Source organism: Copadichromis virginalis, linkage group LG22 (genome assembly GCF_057382275.1).
Source record: "Copadichromis virginalis isolate Kocher_CV1m ecotype Utaka linkage group LG22, C_Virginalis_male_GT1.1, whole genome shotgun sequence".
Taxonomy (NCBI): Eukaryota; Metazoa; Chordata; class Actinopteri; order Cichliformes; family Cichlidae; genus Copadichromis; species Copadichromis virginalis.
This window is the reverse complement of record NC_140638.1, coordinates 4,307,316-4,318,024: the sequence shown is the minus strand read 5'-3', so window position 1 is coordinate 4,318,024 and position 10,709 is coordinate 4,307,316. Positions and strand designations below refer to the sequence as shown.

General features: G+C 41.8%; 1 protein-coding gene across 1 annotated transcript in view; it reads left to right on the top strand.

The window, feature by feature from the left end:
• grin2da (glutamate receptor, ionotropic, N-methyl D-aspartate 2D, a) overlaps nt 1–10,709 on the top strand; it is a 282,945-nt gene that overhangs the window by 258,612 nt on the left and 13,624 nt on the right. Inside the window, exons 17-18 of the mRNA XM_085446989.1 lie at nt 8,543–8,604; nt 9,905–10,075. Of these exons, the coding sequence (XP_085303115.1) occupies nt 8,543–8,604; nt 9,905–10,075 (233 nt within the window). The remainder of the gene's footprint in view (nt 1–8,542; nt 8,605–9,904; nt 10,076–10,709) is intronic.

The following is a 10,709-nucleotide window of genomic DNA, read 5'->3' as shown; positions in this document are numbered from 1 at the left end:
AAACTGCATTTCACATATTTGGCTAATTGTGATAATTGCGCTCTTTAAAATCTCAACACCGAGCTACAGCAGTTTCATAACCAACCCCAAAGACATGACATGAATTCATCATGCACTGCACAAGCAGCGTGGCCCTTTAAGAGTCCTATAATGTTTCCTAGCAATGCATCTCTTTGTTAGAGTGCTGTCGTTTCCTTTCTTAGCACATGACTGGTCAGTCACCAAATTGCCTACTCTGGGGAGCAATTTAGCCTCTTCGCAATTAGAGAGAGCGAGAGGCGGGTGGAAAATGCCTCAGTGGCAGCGGTGACAGCAGCTCCCAGGGGAAGAGAACACTGGAGGCTGATGGTATGTGATACAAAATGTTCAAACAGAGATGTGTGAGTTTGTCCTTAAAATGAGATGTCTAGCTGTTTGGTTGGATGACAACCACGACTGCAAAGCTGTCGATGTAGAAAAAATAGAAGAAATTATTTTTAAACGCTGGGTCCTTAAACTTTTTAACATATTATTAAAAAGTTCAAGTTTCTTCTACTTTTGTTGTTTGTTTCCGGCTTCTGAGAGGATTTTAGTTCCCATTTGGTACCAATGTAGTATTGAGAAGTCATGTTTGATCAGGATTTGGTTGCATGCAGGTAAGCTAAAGCTAAAATCTAAACAATTTTGTTATTTAACACCTTTTTTAAATATTTTATGTGCATTTCTAAATAACAACTGTAGACAGAACAGGAAGTCTTAGCCTTAGACCCTTGTTGCAGCTCTGAAATACTGACTGATCAGTTCCCTCATCAATCTTCGTTGTGGGAACACGGGCAATTTCCCTACGAGTCTTGTAAACATTCTTGAACTAGCCTTCCTCAATTCAATCATTTATCGATTCCCTGATAAAGAATCGTGTCTTCTTTTAGCTACCATCTGTTACAGCAGCTACCACCTGTTGAACTCTGATTTTGTCGTGCTGCTGACCCTCATTTGCTAAAGTATAAAGAGGAAAATTCAAAACACAGCAGATGCACAGCAATACTTTTGATAAAGAAAACTGTTTGAAGATGAGGCATCTGTGTGTCAGGTCCCACGTGGCTGCAATGTATTTCCAAGAAATAAACTTTCTTCAAAGCGATGCCGAAAAGGACAGAGATCCAGGAATGTGCACTGTTAGAAATGCTGATGTTGCACCTGAGCTCAAATCCCACAGTAGCATGCATCCAAGGTTCGCCTCCATTCCACTTCCCCTTTGTGTCACTCACAGTGATTCATGCTGACTGAGCAAAGCCAATAAAAACACCTCACACACAAAAGAATGATAACAGGATGTGAATATGAACAGCTTTTGGCACTAAGGGTGGAACAAACTAGAGCAACACAGCTCACCCTGGGGAAATTGATTTCATTTTTTCTTGATGTTCTTTTTTTTTTTGTATAAATGGCTTTGAGTCTTCAGAGACCCAGATGTTGATTTTCATTTTATAGATTCAGAACAGAGCCACAGATTTTTCTCTGAACCTGCAATTTTGTTTATAATCCTTTGTTTACTTTGCACAGCTGAACCAAAGCTGCAGATTGTTTGTGATCAGCATTTAAACATAAACGAATTAATGAACAAAGCACTAAAAATGGCAGAAAACGAATCCTAATCCCCGAAACAATACATTTTTATCTGTATAGAATTTTACCATCTTAAACTCAGCAAAGACATTTGATGCTGCTTTTTCCAGCGTACACTTTCATGTATACATGAAGAAAGTCTGAGGACAAAATGTGTACACTTAGCTGTTATTACACCAAGTGTCTTGCAGAAGTACCTTTAGGGGGGAAAAGGATCGGTTTAAGAGATCAATTAGACTTGACGACCTCCTCCACCCGATTCCCATCACTCTCGCCCAAAAAAACAGCCTTTGCCTCTCCATGTCCCAGTTCTTATTTGTACTTTTACATTTTGGCTGATGTCTGAACAAAGCAATTTCTTTCTGTGATGGAGGAACTGTATCTCCTATAATTTACTTCTGTCACTCACACGAAGCAGTTACAGTAACTTCAAATGATTTGCTTTTTTCCCAGCAGAGTTCTCTTTCGGTTATTTATATGCTAAATATTGCTGCTGTCCACAGTGTTACAAATAAAACTTAATCCAATCCAAATATTACTGATATCACATTAAATGTGATCCAAAATTGAAGAGACCAGGCCAAATGAACTATATGATCAAGCAGACTTGTTAACAAAAAACACTTGACTTCCTCTTTTAATAATTTCCAATATGCCCAAATCTATCTTGGAAAAAATGGCTTTTAATCAGTATTGTATAAGGGAAATGATCACATGTTGGTGATTAAAGCTCTTTTTGTGAAGAATGGACGCCATGATCTCCATTTTTGCAGATCATCTGGTCAGTCAGGGTGCTTCTCCCCAGTTTTGGGGATTTTGAATGAAACTTTACACTTTTACTTGAAAAGGTTAGCAAATTATTGTTATTACACAATGACAGCATTAGCATTGATTTGGAAAAAGAAGTCTAGAGAAACTGAAAGCCAAACCGATATAGTTTTCCTGGCCTAAGCTCATGAAGAAAGGGAAGCATTTCTTCAGTGGTTTATAAAGAAATGATCAAAACTTATATTTGTGCTTCTCGTTTGTCACCTCTGTGCTTATGTGTGTTTAAGAGCCAACTAAACGTTATAGAGTGTGTCCACGTTTATGCTATTTATAGTTTTTATGCACACACAAACTTGGAATTGATCATATACACAGTTTTATATATTTGACTGCTTTAGAAGACATTGTAGGTGAAGTATAAAACTGCCCCAGGTCATAATACAATGTTCTTAATGCTATTTCTGCACAGATTGGATAAAGGGGATATTTATTATGCCCCTGAGAGGATTAAAGAATAAAGGAGCTTAATTCCTCACTGCACACCAACATAAAGCCATTGATGTTATAGAGGCACAGGTTAGAATATTAAGGAGTAGCATAAATTGAATTGTTCCCAAATCACAACAAAACTGCCAAAAATCAGCAGAATGAAACACAGATTCTATTTTATGGTCTGTCTTGGTTTGCACGCCTGCTCCTTTCATTTGTTGAGACGATTCTCCATCTTCACTCCGTGGCATTTTCCTCCTCAGCGCAGGTAAAGGAGGAAATTCTGCCTGTCTGTCAGCTCTTTGTAGGGAAGATTTCTCCCAAAGAGCAGCTTTATGCAGCCATGATTAACGTATTTACAGGGAGATAAAGGGAGCGAGGCAGAGAGCCGGGCAGAGGGAGAGAAATCAACTGAACATTCATTGAAACTTGATAAATTAGATTATGGGAGGGAGCCATATGCAGAATGAACATGCGTATTAGCCTTTATTGTGAGGATTTGCGCAGGAAGTGGGGTGAGAGGAAGAAGGGTCAATCGAGTTGAGCTCAGTTTAATTCAGCTGTCAGAGAACATTTGAATTCCTCCACGACTGTTGGCGAAGTGAAACGTGGCACACAATCCCCTCACGCTTGACCCAGATTTATTTTATTTTTTCTTTCAGATTTGATGTTTTAGTCAACACAGCGGAGACTAATCCATGTGGCAGGGCTTTATGGAAAGGTTTTCAGACAAGGTTAATTAACCCACAGGTCGATTAATATTGTAACAGTGAGGATTGGGAATTGGAACCTCCACATTCCAAGTGTATTTTCAAAACAGTGTGTGTGTGCTAGATTTAAAAGACCTCTGCACCCTGGTCACGCACATCTGTCTGCATGTGTGTGTGTGCATGGGAGGGAAAAGCATGATTTCTTCCCCGCTGCCTCCGTCTTTTTGATTAATGCATTAATAGCTAGCACTAAGACTCCCATTACACTGGAGCTCAAAGTGTGTATCACATGAGTGTGCACGTTTTTGATAGTTTGAACAGGAAGAGTAATGTTTGTGTGCATTTCCCCCTTTCATCTCCCATGTGCTGTCGCATCGCTCTGCCCTCGGTGTAGACACCAGGCCATTTCACAGCCCGCTTCAAAGGGCTCCTGTCTCTTGCAGTCACTGTCTCTAATTCCCAATTTCCCTTTTCGATCTCATAACTTTTGCTGCAAATCTTTTCCTAAATCCTTTAAATCTTTTTCTTGCTCCCTTTCCCTATTTCCTGAGCCTGTTCTTAGTGTTCGTGCATATTTTGCATTCATGTGCTTGCGTATTATACCAACTGTAGTACAACTTAAGTATACAGGTTTGTTGACTAGCTGTTTGTAAGATGTTCTATAGCATGTCAAATTTACATTGTGGTGATTAAAATCCCTTCTATCCTGCATTACATAAATATACAGATGTGCTCCAAAGTTTACTTGCACTCATCATGGGTGCAGATTTTCTCTAATCCAACATTATAAACACAGGGTCAAATATATACATGTACATCTCAGCGTTCTTAGTTTTCTTGTGTTGTTTTATTTTGTTAGTTCATTATTTATTTTATGGTTCCTAGGTTGTTCAGTTTCGTTTATTAGATTCCCCCGTGTGTCTCTGCCCTCTGTGTCTCCCTGTGTGTCTGTGTTTATATTGGGGTGTGAGTTCTTGTGCCGTGTTTCCCTTCGTGTTACGTTTTCCATCCTTCCTCAGCGCGTCATGTCTGTGCTCTCCCTTGTGTTCCCTCGCTCCCTCGTCTGCCTCTCCTCCACTCCCACATCATGATTCCCATTTTATTGCGAAGGTCACGCGTTTGCATGTTCATTCTGTTCAGTCCAGCTTCCCCTGTCTTATTATGGTTATTCCTGTCAGCTGTGTTCCAGAGAATACACTAATTAAGAATAGCACAATATACTGTATAGAGGCATATATATATACATAAAAGTCACTATTAATAAATAGCTGAAATAGAACATGTGCAAGAAGGGTGTAGCTGTAGCAGTAAACAGTGTGTTAAGTGGATGAGTTGTACAGGGAGCCACAGGCAGGAATGATTTCTTGTGTCATTCAGTGGTGCTTTTCGGTAATCTCAGTCTTTCACTGAACGTGCTCCTGTGACTGACCAGCATGTCATGGAGTGGGTGAGAGGTGTTATCCAACATTGTCTTTATCTTGGACAACATCCGCCTCTCCGACACCACCTTGAGGGAGTCCAGCTCCATCCCCACAACATTGCTGGCCTTACGAATCAGTTTATCGAGTCTGTTGGCATCTGCGACCCTCAGCCTGCTCCCCCAGCATGCAACAGCATAGAGGATCGCACTGGCCACAACAGACTCATAGAAAATCCTCAGCATTTTCTGGCAGATGTTGAAGGACCTCAGTCGCCTCAAAAAATAGAGACGACTCTGGCCCTTCCTGTAAAGTGCTGTGGTGTTTTTAGCCCAGTCCAGTTTATTGTCAATGTGTACTCCAAGGTATTTATAGTCCTCCACAATGTCAACACTGACCCCCTGAATTGAAACAGGGGTCAAGTGTTTCCTGGTCTTCCTGAAGTCCACGATCAGTTCCTTGGTCTTTGCCACGTTGAGCTGCAGATGATTCTGCTCACACCACGTGACAAAGGAGTCGACCACAGCCCGGTACTCTGTCTCATCATCCCTGCTGATGCATCCAACCACCGCAGAGTCATCAGAAAACTTCTGAAGATGGCAGGTCTCTGTGCAGTGGCTGAAGTCTGTGGTGTAGAGGGTGAAGAGGAAGGGGGAGAGGACAGTCCCCTGTGGTGCCCCTGTGTTGCTGATCACCTTGTCAGACACACACTGTGGGAGACGTACATATTGTGGTCTTCCTGTCAGGTAATCAACAATCCAGGACACCAGAGAAGCATCCACCTGCATCGCTGCTAACTTATCACCTAGGAGGGTCGGCCTGATGGTGTTGAAAGCACTGGAAAAGTCAAAAAACATGACCCTCACAGTGCTTGCCGGCTGGTCCAGATGGGTGTAGACACGATTGAGCAGGTAGATGATGGCGTCCTCAGTTCCGAGACGAGGCTGATAAGCGAACTGAAGGGGATCCAGGTGTGGTCTTACTATGGGTCGCAGCTGGTCCAGGATGAGCCTTTCCAGGGTCTTCATGATGTGGGAGGTCAATGCCACGGGCCTGTAATCCTGGGGGCCACTGGGACGTGGCGTCTTTGGTATGGAGTCGGTGCAGAAAGTTATGTAGCCTGTGATACACTCAGTAAGTGATGTCCTTGGCGTGAGGCTCACAGAGTGTTTCCCAGTCGGTCACCTCGAAACAGCCCTGTAGTTCTGCTATTGCCTCCTCTGACCACCTCCTAATGCTCCTCATGGTCACAGGTTACCTCCTCACAATTGGCACATAGCGGGGAGTGAGGTGAATCAGGTTATGATCTGACCTACCAAGTGGGGGAAGGGAGGAGGAGCTGTATGCATCCTTGACGTTAGCATACAGTAGGTCTAAAATTTTCTCTCCCCTGGTGGGACAGTCCACATATTGTCTGAATGTTGGTAGTGTATTGTCCAGTGATACATGGTTGAAGTCACCCGAGATCACAATAAAGGCACTCGGGTGCTGAGTCTGTAACCGAGCTATGGCAGAGTGGATAGTGTCACATGCAGCTGTGGGGTTAGCAGAGGGAGGAACATAAACAGCCACCAAGATGACATGAGAGAATTCCCTGGGTAAACAATACGGCCTGAGTCCAACAGCACACAGTTCAGTGTCAGGGCAACAAATCCTTTCTTTGATTGTTATGTTGGCAGGGTTACACCACCGGTTGTTAACTAAAACAGCAAGCCCACCTCCTTTCCGCTTACCGCTAGCGATGCTGTCCCTGTCCGCCCGAACAGTGTGGAAGCCTTCCACCGAAGCATTCTCGTCGGGAATGTCCTGGTGCATCCATGATTCAGTGAAACACATCAGGCTACACTCTCGGTATTCCCTCTGACTCCGTACCAGTGCTGAGAGCTCGTCGATTTTATTCGATAACGATCACACATTTCCCATTACGATAGACGGCAGACACGGTTTATACCTCTTCTGCGGGTCTGGCCAGTGAGCCGGCCGACATCAGGGCGATCAGCTGGTCTCTGGAGTAAACAGTCCGTGTCGCGGTCCCGTTCCTTGATAAAAGTAATAGTTCCACGGCCACCAGAAGAACAAAAACTCTCTCAATCCACATGATTGAGTGAAAGATAATAAACAGATGAAAATACAAGTCAGAAAATAAAGAATACGTAAGAAAACAGAGCTAAACGAAGAGTAAAAGCAGGAGTAACTGTAACAGGCTGCATGCTGGTTGGCGCATGCGCACTGAATTTAGGTCAGCATCTCCCTGAGTCCTCTGTCGTGTCCTCCCTCATGCTATGTGTTCCCTTGTGTGCCTCTCAGTGGCATTTAGTTTTTATTTTCCCTGCCTAGTTTAGTTTTGTATCATTTCCTTGAGTCAGCAAATAAAGCTACGTTTTGAGGTTATTCCCGTGTGTTGTGAGTCCTGCATTTTGGGTCCAAACTCCTGCCTGCCATACAGCGATTCATGACAGTACCAGCTGTCAAGCATGGAGGTGGTTGCATCATTATCTGGGGCTGTTTTGATATCAGTGGCTCCACAAAGAGAATGGAATAATGATGAAATAGGACTACTTCTGCATGCTTTAAGTTTAAATCAACAGCTAGACTAGACTTGGACAGAGCTGAGTGTTCTAGGAAGACAGTGATCCCAAACACACATCTCAACTGGTTTTGGAATGGGTAAAATGGGCTAACCAAAACCTAGTCTCAACCCTATAGGACTAAGCTTTGAAGTTGGGTAAAGTACATGCTAGGAAACTCTATCAATTCTGCCAAGAAGTGTGCTCAAATAGTCGGAATTATGCAACAAGATTATAGATGGCTACCAAATACATTTAACCAAATCAAGTGGGGTGCATGTATATATCTGAAGCAATATGTATACCTTTACACCTGTGTGGATTAGAGAAAATCCTAAATAAATTCAAACTTTGTAACCAATCGTTGTTTTCTAAAGTGCTAAAAGTTATATGCTGTATTTCAAAAAGTCCAAAATTACCATGACATCCATGTCCATGGTGTCTATGTAAACATCTGACCACAGCTATATATTTATTTCTTTGGTTTGCTAACTCCAATCAGTCTCATCTGTCATTCCTATTTTAACAATATACAAACAAAGCTTCGCTTGCTCCTCTCATTTCTCTCTTCCACGCTATATTTCATCATCTCCTAACTCTATATTTTAGTTGTAACAATACACTCCTCCATTCCTCTCATCTCCTGTCTCTTCGCCTCTTCAGCTTTCCTTCTCTTGCCTCTTTCTTCCCTTGGGGGATCAAACACCTTGCTCTCATAACAAAGGGGTGGTAATCCTCTCTATATATTTTTTTCTCTTACTTTCCATTTTACACTCTTCTTTTTAAATCCTTCTTCCTAATTGTCTTTTTCCTTCTCTCATGATTCTTCCCCTTTCTACTATCTTCCTCACTTCCCCTTTCCCTGTTTTCGTCCCTGCTGTATGGCACTCTTCACTGAAACCTTAAACCTCTTATTTTTCTTGTCTTTTCCCCACATTCCCTTCATTTTAATCTTCTTTTTCTCCCCTTACCCTTTCTCTTCCAGATGAGATTGATATGTTGGAGCGTCTCTGGTTGTCGGGCATCTGCCACAATGATAAGATTGAGGTATGATGTTTTACAACTTTTCTCCATTAACCTGATGAATATATATCCTCTTCAGCTATTTCAAAATGAGCTTCGCGTCAGTCCTCTTCATCAAACACCAAACCAGGGAATCACTGGTGTTTATTTATTTATTGTTGTTTATTTATTCCTCTTGGCAGAAAAGTATGTATGACAAAAATGGCTAAAATCACAGGACTAACTCAATCTCTCATAACTACTAGATGTGACCTCCTAAAAAAGCAGGAACCTTACCTTATTCAAAAATAGTCATTTCAATATAGTCGCCATGCTCTGCTTTCAGTGCTTCTGCAATCTTTAGTTTGCTTCTGTTCTGATTATGTTCACATGCACATAAATGTGCACTGTCAAAATGGCTTCAACTTGAATTTAATTTGGGGAAACAGGACAGGAAAGTGGTTCAGTTAGTGAGCGAACATTGTGTTGATGTGGAAAGAAAAAATGTCTCCACTGCTCCTCTTGGTTTTACAAGGGTTGAGATCATTTATATGGGATTTTTTCCCTAACATGCCCCAAAATGTTCCTATTCTTATCCCAATCAGTGTGTGGTAGTGGGACCACATTATGTTCCCTCAGTTTACCCCTATTTTGTGCCACATGCTGAGCCCGCCTCTAGATATAGCCCATCACTCGTATTTCCTCCAGGTGGTACAGGGTCTGCATGGCTTTCTTTCATGCCTCATAATGAGAAAGCAGAACTCAGTGTGGGAAGTTTGACCCTAAGACATTAAGAATAAAACCATGTTGTGTTTATCTTTTGATGGGCAGATTTGTAGAACTTTTTAGCCCTCAGATGAGATATTGTTGTCACCCTACCGGGCGGACAGCATGGACATTCGGGAATGAGGCAACGGAGGAGTGTCAAATTGATAGGATAGGTGTATCTGCTAAAAAGCTTGAACAAGTTTGAATCACAGTGACCTAAACCCAAAGGTCAGAGGTCAAGTTTTCAAAAAGATCGTATAAATGCAATAACTCAAGAATGCTGCATTTAGGGATTTTCCAATTGATAGCATATAATCTCTAAAAACCTCTGGTGAGTTTGAATCTCAGTGACTTCAACTTCAAGGTCAAGATCAGAGATCGAGGTTTTTTAAAGATTTTGTGAATAACTTGAAAACAAGTTGACGTACTGTAGGATTTTGAAACCAACACTATAGGCGAGTCTACCAGGAGACTGAGGGGTAGCACTGGCTGTTGTCAGTATTTTTGGTTCTTGTTGGTAATAAATACACTTTCCTGTCCTCCCATAACCTTTCCCCTTTCTCTCCTTGTCTGTCAGGTGATGAGCAGTAAACTGGACATTGACAACATGGCGGGGGTCTTTTATATGCTGCTGGTGGCAATGGGCCTCAGCCTCTTGGTGTTTGCCTGGGAGCATCTGGTGTATTGGAAACTACGGCACTGTGTTAAGCGATCGGGCGGGATGGACTTTCTCCTGGCTCTCAGCAGGGTAAGAGGGAAGACTCATTCAACAACAATAGTAATCAAACTGCTATCAGGCACATAAAAACTCTTGGATATTTAAATGTAAAATCATAGAAATTATGTAGAAGTAATAGAACATAGTCGGGATATTTTCTCTAAAGATACTAGTTATTGTGTAATTTCAATGAATACTTATCATTAATTGACAGATGTGTACCTTACATGCCCAATACAGAGCATTAAGTAAAGTTTGATTGATACACTATGCAAAATAACACAGTACTGTGCAGAAGTCTTGAGTCACCCCTTAATGGAAATAAGTGCAGCAATTTATGCAAACATAACTGATAATGTAGTATACAAGTCAAAAACAGTTTTTGTAGCCTAACCACTGAAAATCAGTATTTATGATTACCCTCGTTTTTCAACACAGCCTGAACCCTTAAGCAAGCTTTTTTCCCCCTTTCTCTGTTAAGATGACCCCACACTGTTTTAATATTAATTTTGAGGTCTGAGTTCTGGAGAGACCAAACTGTGACCAATGGTGTTCCATTGTGTGCTTTTCTATCCAAGTATGAATCATTGGAAGTGTGTTTGGAATCATTGTCATGCTTTCAAATGAAGCTGTTGTCAATCTGAGGGTTTCCAGATACTGTTGC